General features: G+C 38.6%; 1 protein-coding gene across 4 annotated transcripts in view; it reads right to left on the bottom strand.

Annotated features, from left to right (window-relative positions):
* mmp17a (matrix metallopeptidase 17a) overlaps window positions 1-18,559 on the bottom strand; it is a 55,378-nt gene that overhangs the window by 26,618 nt on the left and 10,201 nt on the right. For 3 of the 4 annotated variants that reach the window (XM_088391541.1, XM_088391538.1, XM_088391539.1), the window contains one exon: window positions 7,641-7,748. In XM_088391541.1, coding sequence (XP_088247667.1) covers window positions 7,641-7,724 — 84 coding nt within the window. In that variant the 5' untranslated portion in view covers window positions 7,725-7,748. Of the gene's footprint in view, window positions 1-7,640; window positions 7,749-7,962; window positions 8,396-18,559 lie in introns of those variants that run through there. The other variant, XM_088391537.1, reaches the window with a different exon arrangement.

Here is an 18,559-nt window from a genome sequence, read left to right on the forward strand (position 1 = left end):
TTTGCTTGTTTTTCCTGCATGCTAATCAAATGCGGCAGCTATATTAATTGTTTTACTTAATGGCCCGAACAGCTTGGCTTGCGTTAGCTAAAACGACACTAACATTAGCTTCAAGGCGAGATATCAGTTAGCATGCTGGGGAGTCAGCTGCCATTCCGGTAATCATAATCCTCCACTTCTGACGTTTAATATAATACCACAGTGACAATCATTTATCAAAACTTTTATTTAACATAAGAAACTTTTTTTTCCCCCAGACCCAGTGGTGGATGTGTGAAGTTTCAATGTCGCTACATATGTTAACAGCTGGTGTTCTTGTCATTTCCACTGTCTCCTGCTGCCGATGTTCCCCCGAACAGACGGAGCACATTCTGCCACAGGTTCTGCTAGAACATGCACGGAGACACCAGCACTCTGCCCCTAATAATTAATGTGTCAAAGCAAACGTCAATAACACGTGGGCTGTCTGAGTCAAGGATTTGTTTTGCAAAGAAATAAATAGAAATGGTCATAAATAAGAAATGACAGCCCCAAAATAAAATCTAGCCACCTCCGTTTGAATTCATTTTGCGTCAACATTTTCTGCGTGAATCTTTGGCCAACTGAAATTGACGTTTTAATCACTTTGTGCTAACGGTAAATTAATTTCTACCGAGAACATTGAGGAATAAACCGACTTGTAGCTTCTTTTTAAATATGAATATCATGGCTGTTTGATCAAAGCTCTTTTCATGGCAATTTTGATTCAAAAGATTTTAATTAAAAAACATAAATTGCCCTTTGACTTGAGACTCTTAGCAGAGTCATAATAGTAACATGAGTCATATTTGGATGAAATTCTCGACATATTGTTTTTTGGGGGTGAACCAAATATTGCACAAATGTGAAAATCTCTAAAGGAAACAGTACTGACTTAATGCAAGCTCCAGGGTTGCCTGTACAGTGTAGAAAAATTCCCCCAACTCCAGGTGGATATGTAAAGTGGATACTAGGTGTGTTGCAGGAATATTTGATCTTTCTTTGACCTAGTTTGGTCGTCTTTGCTTCCCATGCTTTTCTTTTTCACCATACAACAAAAAAATGTGGGTTAGGGTTAGGGTTAAAATAAATAAATAAATGAAAAAAAGATAATAAAAAGACAAATAAGATCAAATTAAATGATAAATTTAATCAATTATTGTAATTTGAATAGCCCATTAAGTATTTTAGAATGTTCTGGTCAAAAGGTATTATGAGGTTCTTGGAAGAACTACATTGAAAAAAATAGAAAAGAAGCAGATTGGTTGTTAATCATCAGTTAATAACTATGTCAGAGTCCCTCCGTCCCCCCTCTAAACACCATTTCATCATCTTGCGGAAGATAAATCGACACAGAGATGTATAAACTCGGGTTTGGCTGGCAGCCGGCGCTTTGGGATGCCTCAGATGTAGCTTTTTCTTCTTTGGCCCCAACACACAAATCAATTTAGATAAAAAAAATGATCACGATATGTTTTCCGTTAAAAACATCAAACGCTTACGCCCCCCACCCTGTTGTTCTAAATCCAGCCAGGTCCAGATTATAAACCTTTGGGGCGGCAATTCTCAATGGAAATTATATATTGACAATTTTCTACAAATGTTGATTTTGTCGACGCCGAGGCCTGCTGCTTCAATTCAGAGAATAATAAAATCAGGCAAGCGCAAACAAAAAGCTGATGGTGTCGATTCTCAACACTCCAACACGTCCAAACCGATGACTAAGTTTGTTTGCTGGACATTAGTTTATTTTAGGCTTACTAAAAACAGGAAATAATTAAACACGTTTTCTCGCTAGCCCTTTAACTGCGCTATCGATCACGCGGAAACTCAACATTGAAAAGTTAAAACATGGTGACATTATCGTGTCAGGTTCCCAGATTGCCTCAAGGCTTGAGGTTGCGTAAGGTAACCTCCTCAGACTCTATTTGGGTTTTGAAATATGCAACTCAAACCAAAGCAAAGATCTCAGGAGAGTTAGCTAGCATAAAGTAAGCGAAAGGGCCGTTCCCTCTAGCAAGAACGTTCTCGGAAAAATAAAGCAAAGTGTGACAGGATGAAAGGAGACGTTCATTTGTGGCTTCTTCAAGGCTGCTCGTTGTTGATGTGAGATCATTAAATTGCTCTTGTAGAACACACGGGGCCATTGCGTGTAATAAATCTTCAGATTGTTCCCAATTAAAGGGAAAACAAAAAAAAACTAATTAGCCAATTCATACCACAAGCACATCAAGATACAATTGAGAATGGAAAGTCATTTGTGTTGCTCTGATTTGTTTTCTCTTTTCTGTCGGTTTTTAGGCCTTGATTACATCTGATTATATTCTTGCATGGTTATTATTTGTAATCCGTCAGCAGCGATTCAAAATCTGTGTCGCGCTCTCAGTAGCCAAGGACATGTTTGAGGCAAATATAGCCAACCCAAATTACTGGACGGACAAAAAGGCCCTGGCCTATTTTCAGTAAATACGGTGAGTCTAACAGCAAATTATTTTCTTGCTTTCAGATAAAAACACAAACATGTTCACATTCTGCGATCATTACGGTTTCTCATTCTGCGAGCGCTATTGGTTAAAAACAAATTCAAAATGTGTCTTTTTATTTGAGTTCAGAAGCACGTCGGGTTTTCGTCACTCCTGCCGGAGGACAAAATGCGTGTTACTCCAGGCAACGATTCTATTTTTTTTTTTTTTTAAAGATAACAAGCAAACAACGCTTTGAATTTGAACTCAGCGTGCCTCCAAAGGCAAAAACTTCAAGAGGAACCCGGTCGGCTCGGCTTTGCGGTCGATTCAGTTCGCTCGGTGAGCCTTTTGGACTATTTGACTCCAACGTGAATACGCAGGCGGCAAACCTCAAGCGACGGCTGTAATTACGAGATCGGGTTCTCTGAATGGCATTGCGAGCCTTGATCTTGGGGTATGACTGGGCCTCACTTAAAATAGGAAGGCCACATGGACTTGATTTGGGGGGTTATTACTTGGAGAGGCTGAAAGCTTGCCAGCTTGTTTCGAAGTCGCAGTTGCCGTAAGTCATGAAATGGCCAAGAATGAACGAGAGAATTGGGAAATCATATGCAGCTGAGAGGAAACCCTTATTCTTTTTTTTTTCTTCTTTTTCCTCATTACAACCTTGTTGAACCCACAGGCTGGATTTACAGTGCAGGTGTTCAATTCCTATTTTGTGCCTCCACACGATTCTATTTAAATCTATAGAGCCAAATTACAGTTTTTACTTATACTGAATAACATGAAATGAAACATGTGCTTAAAACGCACCGGATTACACAATTTTTTATTCGGCACTTCTAGGCTTGAGTTTTTTTCACCGTCTTCATTTTGCATATTTTTTACTTGACCCTTTGTTATTTCATAACACCAATCCCCCCTTCAGTCCTTCTCCTGGACTTTCACTCCATCCAATTTTCTCGCTGAGCCTCCTTCTATCCTCGGGCCTTTGGGTGTAATCAGACAGACCATGATGGGCCAGTCTAAGAAAGCCTCCTACGTGAGGAGAAGGAGGTAGAAGGAGCAGATGAACACCAGTTGTACGGAAATTAAATCGTTAAAACTCTCGTCCCATTCAGAAACAAGACGAAATGATGATTTTTGATTTTGTGCGCTAGCGTTGCTTGTTGAGTGATGAAGAATTAATAGCACAGGAATGCGCGGGGAAACAGACCGAAGTGGTATCGACTTGAAGTAAATGCCATGAATCAAAGATACTAACTGAATCTGAAGAGTCTTTCGGTGTAAATGATTCACCTGATGGAGTAAAACAGTTGAGGTGTTAAGAGCGGGATATTTTACTTTCAGCCGATCAATTGCCAAATAACACATCTGGAATGCCAAGTTGGAGGGTATGATTCTTAAGCGGGGAAAGAAAATCTGTATTCCGGCAAGTGGTCATTTTATTTTGACTGATAGACAGTCAGATTGACCGTACATTTCTCGCCGGTGCTCCACGAGTCACAATTTTAAACCGAACAGATTTCCTCTCCTTGACTTTACGGCACTATTTATCTTTGTTGAGTATTAGAAAAAATCATAAAGCATAGAAGGATATTAATGTCAAGGTGATCGTATTTTAGGAAATATTTTAAGATGGCCGGAACTACGTCGGAATTCCAACGACGATATTGCATAAAAACATAAAATAGTACGTTCTATATTGACACATGGGTAAGGGTCACCGTTAGATTTTTCTTTTTTAAGACAATAAAAAGTATGACAATGGTTTGACAACACAAGGCTAGCTGAAGAAGCTTCCATAGGAACCAGAACGTCTCAGTGTAGAGAATTTAAGAGAACTGACTTTTGGCAAACAAGACGAAGGTCATTCTTTTTATTTCCTCCAGCTTGAAACATGACAGAGAATAATTGAAGAAAGAAGCACACAGTGAGATTTCAGAAGAAGAGCTTCCATGTGACAGACTGCGTGCTAGCTTCTCAGCAAGGCGTCCGGCTCATGTCACAGTGCCATAGACGATAAAGACCTAAAACTTTGCTTGGCGTTCAAAAAAATTCCATTTGCAAACTGAGACCAAACATAACATAACTAAAAATTTGCGCCGAAGTGAACAAAACCTCGTGCTGAAATCAAGACATTGTATTTTATAGCCCTTGTTCCCGCCGTTTAGCGGTGACCTTAGCATTAGCAGCTAGCCGCTAAGCAAGTCCTAGACTGCCGTGAGCTTAATTCTTCTTTAGCCAAGCAAAAATGCTTTTATCCTAATACTGTATTCATGATTCAATTCAATTTTCAGCAGGATATCCAAATACCAAATTATTCAACATAACATCATCTCAGAGCCGTGCGATCCGCACAAACATCCGTTACAGCACAACTCATCTCGGAATCATAAATCTGCTCCATATTGATTAATATCCAAACAGAGATTCTTCCATTACGTTAAAAAGAATTCATTCAATGAATCGATGGCTTAAATGGAGTCAAATGTGACTATTGGGAAACGACACAAATGTGTCTGGAGATCAGCTACCTAATTATTAATTTCTACAGGGAGCGGTATATGACGTCATTTCATCCTCCAATATATCATTCTTGCGTGTCAACAGGAATGCAGCTCATTCAGGTGTGTGGATCCTTTGGGAACTTCTTCAGTTACTTCAGTAGGAGAACGGGGTAGGGGAGGGGGGGAAGAAAGAGTCCTCCTGGGGAAAATAAGCCGATGAGCACAAAGCAAAAGCGTATTGTGTTTTAGGTGTTATGACTCAAGTGCTGAAACTGCACATCGGCGCGCTGCGGCTACACAGTATATCACGGCGGAGAGCAGAAGAGCAATAATATCGTTGATGTGAGCTGTGGAGTGCACGCCATGTGGTTGTTATGGACACCAAGATCATGACGTGGGTGTGCAAACATATAAAGGAGTCATAATACATAGGATGGAATCAGTATTTTGTGATTAAGTGCTTTTATATCCTTGGGCAGTTAGGACGCCCACGTGAGAGCATCGTAAGTACTTGATCTGATCAATTTGGTGTGGTGGGAAAGTGTGGCAATGTTCTTTGGTTCCCTCGTGTACCGTGTGGCCAAGTCGGAAATATCCCGGGCTGATCATACTGATTATTTGTCTCGGTTAAATTATGTTCGCTATCGCTAATGAACTTGAAATTGGAATTAAAAGGGAATGCTGAGAGATGAGAGGGCACACAAGTTGGGGAAAGAAATGAACAGCAGATTAAAATGTAGGCTAATATATTGCGGTCATACAATTTGGAAAATCTGACTGGAAATCTGTTTTTTATCGTGATTTTGAGCATCTATCGGGAAAAAAGTTTTGGATGTTGCATTAGAATTTTCATGATTGTTGAGAGGCTAACAGAGTATTTGAAAAAAAATTGTTAAAAAAATTGGCTGTAAACGATTACTCAATTAGAATAGTTGTCGATTAATCGATTAATCTTTGGAAATCTTTCAAATTCACATTCATTCAAACTCAGGTGAGCCCTAGAGGGAATACCATCTATTATTTCTGTGCTTTTTTTTTTTCCAGAGAGAGTTTTCAGACAAATATGAAATATTAAACCTTCCAAGCGGCCCGCAGAAGAAGAAAAAAAAAACACTAACCACATAACGGGGACAACCGATGAAAGTTACACTTCCATGTCCTTGTCACAATTTGACATTTTGTCAGAAACTTGAAAACGAAAGATTATTTAACAGCAGCAGGATCATTTGAAAAGTTTACCAGCAACTTTCTACCTTTTATTCCAAACCTCAACGCTCCTCTGTTGATCACACACACACACACAAAAAAAACAATACTACAGTTTGGGCCAACTGGGTGTATTTCAGTTCAGCTCAATCCTCAAAGGAAAAAACTGCTAGAGTCTGTTCTGAAAATGCTGCCTGAGCCATTAAACCAAAGCAAACTTGTGCATTTTCGAAATGTAAGAAACAGCAGTGGAAGTTCAATTTTCAAACACAATTGGTCCATGCTTTTATTTCCCGGAGTCTATGCTAGCTGATTTTAGACGTCAACATCCCTCGCCAGTCATTAATGAGCACATCTACTGTGGAGATTCAGTCACTAATTGGGAACAGAAGTCAGGCGATTGAAGCATGACACCATCAGAGACTGCAGCCGCATATTTATTTTCTAATTTCCATGCAGAAGAGGTTTTGTTAAATGATCTAGTGCAACCAATTCCGACAGATAAAAATAGTTAACAGACTCTGTTCTACACTTTAGTCAGATGTGATTGCCTCAAGCTAACCAGCTACGCTAATGAGGCAGACACAAAGAATTTATTCTCAAGTTTGCACCAATTAATTTAGTGTCTTCACGCGTATGTTTTCCAAAGGTGGGGAGAACAGAACAGGAAATCCATAAAAAGTACAGGAGAAACATAAGTAGGGCTTGGCTGGAATCCCAAAACTGAAAGACGAGCAGGGATGAGAAGCGTCGATTGTGCTACGTTGAAGAAGTTCAAATCCTCCACGTTTTTGACTACGAGCACCTGCAAGATGCTTATGTCAGTATTTGCGGATTTAAAGGACAATTAATACGTTTTCTAACAGCGGATAAGTCACCCGCTTGACGTTTAGCTTCACGAGCAGTCAAACGGGAAGTTCTCGTTGCAATTTGCATGAGTGAGAAAAGCCTTGATGTCATAATCTCGCCTACTTGGTGGGCTGACGTCTGACAGTGAGCTCCTCTTATTATCGACGACGGATGCTGTCGGGAAAGATGGACAAATCCCTTTTCATTTATTTGTCATGGATGAGTGTCTCGCTGCCTCGCAGTTCTGAGGTTCTGGGTTTGAATCTCTGACTTCCTTCTACGTACATGTTAGGTTCACTGAATTGACTGATTGTTAATGGGTGTGAATGTGAGATTGAATGTGACCTGTGATTGACCGGCGACCAATCCTGGGTGTAAACTGCCTCTTGATCAAAGTTTGCTGAGGACGAGTGGTATAAATGATGGATGATTATTTCTGTTTCCTTCAAAAAGACCTGGAAGAGGCTCACCAAACATTTTTTTTTTTTACAGCATGATCATTTGGCTGCAGTGGGCATGATAACATTCACAGATATTTTGTTGATGAATTCAATTTTGCAGGTTATTGGTGCAAAAAAAGTCATCAACTTACCACCCCTGTGTCCTCCCTCTCGGTTTGCGGGGGAGCCGCTCCGCTCAGCGGCAGCATCCACAGAATGGGCAGCAGAAGCAGCATCTCCGCGCATATATTCCTCGTCCACTTGGGAAAAGCCAGAGAAAGAAATTCACGCCCTTAGAAGCCGGCTGGTACAGCAGGGCTCACGCGACAACCCGGGAAGCAGCATCCAGTGAGATTTAAAAAAAAAAAAAAAATTAAAAAAAAAGTCTTGCAGCTAAAGTGTAAAATGTGCAAAAAAAAATCAACCTCACTGAAGAACACATTGAAAATATTTAACAGGTGAGACGCACCGCACCTGTTTGTGCAGTCCGACTCGGAGCTTTACAAAGCGCCAACTAATGATGCAAAGACTAAAGGAATATTCCGGTTCGGATAAAGATCCAGTAAGCGACGTGCAGTAGTGCTCCCCTCATGACCGGAGTGGCTCCAGGCAGCTCTGCTCCAAGTAAGTAAGCAGCTGCACAGGACGCGCAGATAAGCATAGACAATTACCGGCAATGCAGCCTACTTCCTAAATAGACCGTCAAAATAAAAGCATGAGTATCGAACAGGTTTTTGTGGACGCTACCATACCTAGTAGGCCATACTCTAGTGAAGTATTTTAAAATAAACATTGGTATAAATTAATAGTCATACAAGTAAATAAATAAAGAAACAAAAATGTTATTATCGGTTAGATGTATTTAAAGTATCTACAAATATATACTGCAAAGTTATTTAAGACATTTGAACATAAAGTCACTTAAATATCTCGGGAAAGTTGATAGAACGTCAAATGTAGACTAATTATAATTATTTTTTTCCATCTGCATCTAAGAATCTCCCATATAAGCGAGTAATAATATCGTAATTTTTTTCTGTCAGACTGCATTTATAAGAAATGTTGCAATACATATAATAATAATAATAATAATAATAATAATAATAAATTTTATTTGGAAGGCGCCTTTCAGGTCACTCAAGGTCACCGAAATATAACCACAGAAAAACTGATCCAGCATAAGAAGCCATTTGATCTAATTCTGCATGACCAAGCAGCTAAATAGCTAAAATTAATAAACATAATTCATTTGAACAAAAGGCAACAAATCATCTGCAACAAAATCATTGGCTTCAATCAGCAGCTTTTACTCTGAAGTGCGTTTCTTTAACTTCCGGTTGGCGCCCATAGAATATTGTGTGCTTTATTTAAACAGCTGTGAGAGTTGAAAAATTGAGGGCATGCTTCAGTTTAGGCTGTCATTAGTCACACCCCCCAAAAAGAATTAGATCATAACAAGTCTTCAAAGAAAGCATTACTAACTGGCTGCCCTGATAATGTGAAGCAATATAATGGTGTTCGGATTTTCACTGTATCTGATTCAACTGCTTTTTATTTCCCATAGTACGGATAATAACGCTGATTGTTGCAGAATTATAGCAGAATTAACATATAAATTCCCATTATGTTGCTGAAGCAGAATTGAGCTCTTTATTGGTAATTGAGTTTATTCGACTCGAAACCTTCGCCGGTCGTTTGGGGAGTTTTGTTGTCCGTGTCTCGTGATCTCGTGTATTGGTTAAAATAAGCGGAATTCGCTTTAGAGTCAATTAAAAAGCTATTGTTAGAAGTATCTGCATTTCATTTTCTTATTTGAAAGTAAAGCTATTGAGGGAGCTTAATGACAAAGTCACTCAAGTGGAAGAATGAAGTTCAAGCCCTCAATGGGATGATTATCCATCCACCTTCCGGCAATACCATCTCCGAAAACCTTGAGATAAGAATTCATCGCTGGTTATTATTGTGCACGCTCCAGGGTGGAGGTAGAAAGGCTCTAAAAGGAATTTGATTAGAGACAATTAGCTCGCCGTCATCTGATCAAATGAAGAATCCACAGAATCTTTCTGGTTGATTCCTGACTCGTTTTCTATTTTCCATTGTCCTGAAGAAGTGATATCTGCAACCTGCAAACATTCCTGAACTTGTACAGTCACTCCTGGTTAGCACCTCCATAAGTGCCATGGCCAGAAGGGTAACAGTATCTCTCTGCACATTTTCAAGAGCGTGGAAGAAATACCAGGAGACAGGCCAGTATATCAGGAGAAGGGGGAGGGCAAGAACCCAACAGCAAGACTGATTTGTACTTCTTTGTGTAAGGTTGGAGGAGGAGCACTGCCAAAGACCAACACTGACCTTCAACAAGCCATGTGAGCAACCAAGCAAGACCTAACATCCAGGCCAGACAATCAAACACAGTCGAAGGTTTTTGCTTCATTCAGAGCATAAGATAGTTAGCTACCGAGCAAAAGATGGATAGCAAGATATTTTGATTTTTTATCCCGTACAGAATGCAAATGAAATCACTTCAGCAACTGTGCTCCAAAAGGAATTAAATGTTAGTTGTGAGACGTTACGCTTGGCTCAAAGAGATGCCGAGTCTTTGAAAGATTAAAGGTTTTAACAACACATCAGCAGACAACGTTAACTTTGATAATAGTCTTAGTCGGAATTAGCAAACTATCTTCTAAAGAATCAGCTTTGGTGTCTAATGAATGAGCACACACGTTTATTCAAAGACGTAAACATCTTAACAGATTTTGAAAGAGCCAACACATCAAATTGGTACATGAGCGTTCTTATTGCTTTCATGCTGTGTTGTTTACTCAACATGACCAAGAATCGTCGAATCAATATTCGTGTATTTACATCTCCAGCTAGTCAGTTGCGAGAAAATTCCACCCCAGTATAGAATTTTCATTTACAGGAAAGTCTACTGGGGTTTTTAAAAAGGAAAGATTTCTCCGTTCTTCCATGAAGGGGAACAGGGCAGTGTGGAAAAAAAAAATAAATGTGTTCACCCCAGGAGAAATTAAAAAGACCAGTCAGGGGTCACTTTTGAAAAATGCAAATCCATTCGCTGTAATCTTGAGAATGTTTTGATTTAGCTGAGAACCTTCGCAAATTTGTTGGCTTCTACCACTGGCGGAGCTAGGATGTTTTCCCTGGGGGAGGTTGTAGGGTGGGGGGGAAGCATATCTTAGGGAAAATAAGTCAATTATCTGGCCTGGCACCTGGTATACTTCAGGGGGGGGGGGGGGGGGGGGGGGTGCGCCCCTGCGTTGCCCTCTCTAGCGCTGCCACTGGCTGCTACTGCTGGCATGAAGGCCCCAACAGACAAAGAGGATGAAAATGTGCAGGTTGAAAAAAAGCAGCACATTGGAGTGCACTTCTCATTCCATTACCAACCATTTGAAAAGACGCTCCAAAGTGCACTCGTGTTCCACGGCATCTTTGTTTTTCAAAATTAAAATATATCGAGGGTAGCGCATAATAATGTGTTGTGTACGTATTAAAGTAGCTCGACTGATGTAACAAGCTTCAAGTGGACAGCAATAGTTGCTTCACATTGAAACGCTGATGGAAAATCTGCCCCTTGTTTAACTCATACTTAATGGAATTAGTTTGTGGAAATTGTTGCAAGAGTGAATTTTTCAAGGGCTTGAAGAGAAAAAAATGACAGCAACAACCGGGATATTCTCGTATATTTTCCATTAGGCATTGTGGAAACCTTTCAGAAGCAACGATTAGTCCTGGCAGATTTCGTGTCTATTAAAAAAAAAAAAAAAAAATGGAAGTCTGTTTGTGTCACATTTAGAAAATACGCTATAGATTATTCTCATGAAAAATAATGAATCATGTCGGAGCAATTTGTTGGGTCAGAGTGCAACGGAATTTAAACTCGCTATGCATTGAATGTCACGGCAAGCTGAATTATCATCATTATGTTTTGGTGTTTATTTCTTTTTTTTTTAAACAAAGCACTTCAATATATTTCTGTAACAACAAACAGCAAGACCATCTGTTGCCGGACATTTGCATAACAAATCGTACATTTACATAGAAAACAAATGCATAGAAAATACTCAAATAAAATATAATAATACATCCAGAGAATAAATTAATTTCTCGCCATTGGACGTTTCATTATCTGACTATTTAGCATATGCTTGACAGTTCTTGTATTTAATTTAACCCGAGTTTGACAGTTGGGAGATTTTGTTCTTTGGCCACAACAAGAGCAAGGTACTCATTTGCTCATAAAAGCTGGCTCAGTCCTGAACAATTTGTCCTGACTTCTGAAATAACATCTACACGGCTGAAGACAGGAAAAAAAAAAAAAAAAAACATTGCTGGCGTTCCCGAAGGTTTTTTCTCCTTGATAGCAGCGAAATTGCAAAGAGTAATAACTGCCTGTATGTAAATGATTAAACAAATATACGTAAAAAAATGAATGTTATTACTTTCTTCACTGTTCACTCTGACGGAAACTGCTGAAATTGTCTTTGTTGTTTTTCTATTTGAAATACTAAAAAGGAGGGAATTGAATTTGGGATGAAATTGATGTTGACGTCCACAATGGTCTGTTGGGTAAAGCGTACAAAGAGAAGCAATACTTGTCTCCGGCGTTTTAAACCTGCACAAACATCTTTCTTTGCTTTTTTTTTTTTACTGAGTGCACTTGGTTTCAAAATGACACTTTGAAAAAAAGAAATAAGTACATCAGTTGTGTGCTCTCTGTGAGCATAAATGAAAATGTACCGTGGTTGCTTCACGAATGGAAGCCCTGCAATCACCAGTGGGTATTAAGCCTTAATGGGCAGATACAGATAGAGCAGATGGCGCTGTGGTGAGAAAAAATACTAGAGTTTTTTTTTTTATTTTTGGCAGGATAGTGATTCAACTGCAAAATTATCTCCTGTAATGCCGTAGCGCTACGTGGCACAAATGATTGTGACGTCATAAATTCCCCCTAGCAACAAGTGCTGATATATATATATATATATATATATATATATATATATATATATATATATATATATATATATATATATATATATATATATATATATATATATCAGGGTTATTACTATTATTTGAATTAATAATTGATATATTATATTGAATTGATAATTAATATATATATATAAAAAATAAAAAAAATATATAAAATTTTAATTTAATTTAAAATAAAAAAAATATAATATATATATATATCTCTATATTCATACTCATGCATACTTGTATTTTTCCATGCCTACTGTAATTATATTGAATTGATAATTAATATATATATAAAAAATAAAAAAATTATATAAAATTTTAATTTAATTTAAATTAAAAAAAATATATATATATATATATATATATATATATATATATATATATATATATATATATATATATATATATATATATATATATATATTCATACTCATGCATACTTGTATTTTTCCATGCCTACTGTAGGAGGTTGTTGCCGGGCTATTTTTTGGCATACTTGATACCAGGAGAGCTTCACACCGCAATCCCCAGTTCCATCGATGATGTGTGAACACGGTGTGTGTTACTGTCGGTGAAAGGTGTAAAAGACATTTGGAGACTGCTCTAATGGAAAGCGTGCATAGCTGGTGGCATGAGCACGACCTTAACATAGGTCATATCGGTGAAAGCCATTCATGATTTAGATCAACACTATTCCGCTTCAACAGGATCCGCTGGTGTGCAATCATTCATCAATGAATCATTTTCAATTTTCCTCCAATTTCCCACAGTGGGACGGCAGGTGACTGCTTTTCACTCTGCGGCAATGAGCTCCATCATCCCACCTGCTTTTTTTTCCCCCTTTTAAATCAGGCAGACTCGCTCCATTTGTGAGCTGCAGCAGAGAGAAAAGTGCACTTAATGAGCTCTGATTAAAAGGATTTTGTCCTCAGATAGGAGGGATCGGTTGGATTCTCGTCGGACTGTGCGGAAGAATCGAGATCTAACTTTCTGCTGCTTGGATTCGTTGTAACAGTTAGCAATGGAGAAATTAGCAAATTGAAAGAATTTACAGGTCTCCATGGAATGAATATGACCCATAAAACCGCATTCTTACAATATTGTGAAGCTGTTTATTTCCCCAGCTACATTAAAAAAAAAAAAATTAAGAAATGTTTTAGAGAGTCAGTTACCATTTCGCACAAATAGTTCTTTTAAAGGCTGGTTTAGAATACGTCAAAATGTCTTGGTGCGTAGATCCCGGCACCAAAAGCTAGCTTTGTATGAAGCAGACAGAATTAGGCCATGGAAGCACCCCAAGGAATCCCATTAAAGGCTTTAATATTAGCTAGTAGCAATGAAACAGTGAGGTTAACACGTAGTCATCCCATTTAATAAGCATCCCGCAGAGCTCACTTTTAGCGGGGCACGCGATTGTCATGAGGCATGCGCCAAAGTCATATGAATGTTGAAAAGAAAAACAAATATGAGGAGAATAAAATTAAGGGATTAAAGTTAAAACAATATTTATATTATTTCAGGAATGAAGTCAGAATATTATTGATATTTTACTAAAGCAAATATTCCCTGTGATTCAAACATTTAATAATTGTACGCAACTAGCATTTGATTGGTGGCTATTTTGACAGCTACTTGATAAACCGTGACTTTATTTTACATATATTTATATATTATTCTTATAATATTTTTTGTCTTTCAGAACATGTTTGGTATTTCTAGTAAAATGTTTAATCCTTTTGTGTTCCGTCAGACCAGCTAGCTAGCGCTAAGCTAACCTAGGACACATTTCATTATCTTTTCCCCCTTGTACTTTTCTTTCATCCTTTTTTATCTCTTATTATTATTTTTGTTCTGGCCATAATACTGCAAAAGCCATATTACAGTGTCACTCTAAAAGAATTTTTGATAAATGAAAAAGATGGAGTCAATGTGACACTATCATAAAACTGAGCGAAATCCCGCCGAATTGAGAGCGATGGCAAAGTAGAACAAGACCTGAGGGAGAACTTTTTTTTAAGAGTGCCCATAAGGCACATCCAATTACTTACTTGGAGATGATGTTACAGTGTCAAATGTTTTAAACTCTTGACACTTTTGCAAGTGGCATAAAAGGCTTCACGCGTCCTTCGGCAGTTCCGTAAGTGCTGATGGGGGTGAAAAGTAAGAAGTCGAGACTTCATTATGTTGTGGGCAAACCTCTACACTGCATCCGACTGATTTCTTTGAAGTGCGAGAGTACTCAAATGTAACAAATTGTCGAAAAAAGAGGTGTCAATGTCTTTTTTGTAGTGATTATAAAGAAGCGAGGGGGACTATAATAAACTCCTATGCCGTTATGTTTTAATTGCCACCATCATGAGCAGGACATGCATTGATCCCTCGTTGGCATACCTTCACACGCCCCTTTATTCTTCTGGCATCCCCCACAGGTCCATCTTTATGGCCATAATGTCATCCAGGTTTTCAAAACGGGGCAGGAAGGAACAAAATGATCAGGCATTGGTTGTGAAAAAGAGTCTGCACCAATATAGCAATGTTCTTCGCAAGGAACTGCCAGATGCTCCGGCACCTGCGAATGAGACATGCTAACCACTAGCCTAGCATTATTTTGTTGATGTAAATTGCATGAGTGGCCCGTATGTCTTGGGGGGGGCAATTATCACGGTGCCCCACCTCCTGTAAAAGCCATTGCGAGATAACTAAAATAGAAATTCCAGCTTCAATATCTTCTCAAAGACAATTAACTTTTGTTCATTTGGCTAATAGATGGATTGACGCCCCGCTAGCTTTTCATATGAAAAGCCACTGGCTTTTAAGCCTGACATAATCATGACGATAATCTATTAGCAATTAACATTTTTTTTTGTGCCTTGCTTACAGTAGCACGTACAATTGTCATCAGTTTCAATTAAAAGAAGCTCAAGTGAAATTGAGAACAAAGCTCATGCATATCTAATGCGCGTTTAGTTACCCCCACCTGAATATCTATTAATTACCGACTAATTGACAGACAGCCAAGGACTCACAATGAGGTAATCGTGAGGGAACATTTGCATTCAGAAGATAATTTTACTTTTAAAAGATTCTGTTTACACACCAGCAAGTACACGTCAGCCTAAGAGCGTCATGATCCTTCTTTTTGCTGTAAAGCTTCAACGTCAACCTCCCACAAAAATGTCAAGTTGGTTGCACAACACTATCTTGCCTCCATGAATACTTTTCTGGGTAGAACACCTTGCAATGCCACAGGCATTGAAATGGGATCATTAGGACCATGAAGGGATAAATGTCATATACCAAGCTGAGGTGAAGTGAGATGAGGTCAGGAACACTCCCACTCAATGCAGCAAACATTCATAGGATTTGGGATGTGAGGAAAAATCCACTAACTTATTTGAAAAACTTAAATTGGTTTGGAAATTTGGGGAAAACTAATGCTAGTAGTTGTGTAACAGTTGTGTGCTTTTTATAGGAAGTAGGAGTTAGCAAACTGGAGTAGCACAGATGAGTGATGCAAGGTCAAGTGGCGTACCTCAGGAGTCATGCATAAGTACTCCACACTTTCTATTTATGCGGTCAAATAAGATAGAAGGCCTCGTTTTCATTTTATATGCGTGCCATGAAGTAAAAAAAAGTCTGTGTATGTAAATGTGGTTCAGATTCGTGCTACCCGAATGCGTAAAGTGAACAAAGATATACTGCATTACTTGTAATTTTTAAATTTAAATTTGCCGACCTATTTCAGAAATAAAATGTCATCAATTCCCACGGCGCACCTGTTAATCCCGCAGATGTGTCGCGGCACAGTGGTTGCGATTCACCGTTTTAATGCGAGGAGAGTGTGACATTTAACACCTGACATTCACCCAAATCAGATATTCCGAAATGGTGTGCGCTTGTATTTTTTTTCCGGGTGTCAAGATCAAATCAATGTGATTTAAAGGCTTACATACGATTACTGTCACAACAGCGTATATTTTTAAGACTATCTTCAAATGTGATGAATGTCATAACACGCTAACACGCTAACACGACCGCGTTAAATAGCTCAACGATATATCGTGCTGTTCTTGTGCGGCCTATAGCTACAGTAAGTATCAACTTGTACATTAAAGTGTAGAAACTCTGAGTACACATCGTGCCTTGAATCCATTTGGCCTGACAAATGAATCTTTCTCGTCTCCATTTCGTCCAAGCTTATAAATCGTGCTTGTTTGTGTGTTTGTGTTCAGTGAATGTAACCACTTGGAGGAAATAAATTAAGAGCAAAAAAATAGTTAATTGTTGCGGAACAGAAATTCTCCTGGAGCTAGAAAGACTTTGTGGATATTGGTTTATTTGTACTGAATTCATTTAATTAGCATTTTTATTAATAATTATTTATTATCGTTGACCATTTTCCGAGAAGATGCGGGGTGGGGTAAAATCTTTCTTAATTCACGCCACACCACAAGAAAATCCATCAGACTAATCTTAAAATCCAACAGATAACTTGCAGACTTTGGTTGGAATGAGAAATTATATTTTTCTGTGTACTATGCTTTAATGATTCATGCGTTAGGAGATTTTTTTCCCCCGAATGTTGAGCTTAGCATCAAAGCCGGAAATCCTTCCCCTCATGCCTCAACGTCCCTGAGTGCCTAACAAATTGCACTTGAGCTGCCATGCACAATTTAGTGTCCACAACAAAGGAATCTATTTACTGCCTTTGTGCCGATCTGCATGCAGTCGAGAGGCGCTCCGCCAACTGTGACTGCTTATACTCACGAATTAAACTCATTACCGCACGTGAATGTTCATGTTTTATGAAATGTCAAAATGTCACCATTGTCTCCAGTTTTAGTACATTTTCTCAAATGCAATTTAATCCAATTCATTAATTGTGTTACAATATGTAGATAAGGTGAACTCGGGATTTGTATACAAAATATATGTTTATTTGGTTGTTTTATCGATTCATTTTCATCGATATTATTTTTTTTAAAATGATATTTCAGGGATTTGAAGTCGATGCCATTTCAAGGGCTTCCAAATATCCTCCGACAAGAGATCTACAACCCACACAATGCCCCTCAAGAAGCCATCGGAAAGATAAACACAGCCCCTCCGAAGGGCTAGACCTTCAAAATGCCACCTCTTGGATTTAGTGTAACATAATCCACCTGCAATCTCCCAACAGCTTCTGTTTGAAGGAGTTGTTGTTCCTCATAAATCGACAAAATCCTTCTTTTTTTTTTCCTCCCTTCAGGGCTAAATGAGTGTCGAGACAGTGTTGGGTATTCCGGCTAGCAAAGGATTCTGCTCTATGAGATCATCACCTTCTTAAGATTTGTGCGACATCTCGGAAATATACTTTCGATTCAAATCATGAAAAGTTCATTTATTCATAATTTCCCATGAGGAACATCGATTCTAATAAGTGTTTTTCTCTCTTTATGTGCTAGCAAGAATGTGACGAAGGGTTTCATAGAATTTCCTACAATTTGATTTCAAGTGGTGCGCTGGTGCGCCTCAGTACTGGAAACTTAAAAAATAAAAGCTGACCTTGTTTTGCATTTACACACTTCACTACACATTGAGAGGTCATGACATCATTCATACATATCTGCAAAGCTGAGGGTGGGACAAAAAAAATACATTATTTTCTGCCTACTTTGAGTTCTGAGGACAAGTTCATCTAACCTTTCCTTAGTTTGAGCGGTATTGATCGTTATGTCTCAGTGCAAGCACATTTTCCAAAATGCTGAACCATGAACAGAACGTCCATTATTATACGCTTCACTCCCAGAGCTCTTGTGCGAGGCTAAAAGCAAACGCGATTGAAAAATATCAGGCACCAACTGTAATTCTACTGATATATTTCACATTGCTTCTCTTTTATGAACACTTCATAATTTTACCCGTCTATTTCTTATCAAAGTATTCCATTAAGACCAGAGCTCCTACGATAACGCCGTTTATTCACGGGGAGGAACGTCACGGGGAGCGCACCATGACGCAAACAGATCTTAAAATAAAAGCGTCCATCTCATGAAGCCATCGTCCGGTCGAGTATTACTTCCAGTCGATC

Source organism: Syngnathus floridae, chromosome 12 (genome assembly GCF_059516105.1).
Source record: "Syngnathus floridae isolate MCC-2025c chromosome 12, RoL_Sflo_1.0, whole genome shotgun sequence".
Classification (NCBI taxonomy): Eukaryota; Metazoa; Chordata; class Actinopteri; order Syngnathiformes; family Syngnathidae; genus Syngnathus; species Syngnathus floridae.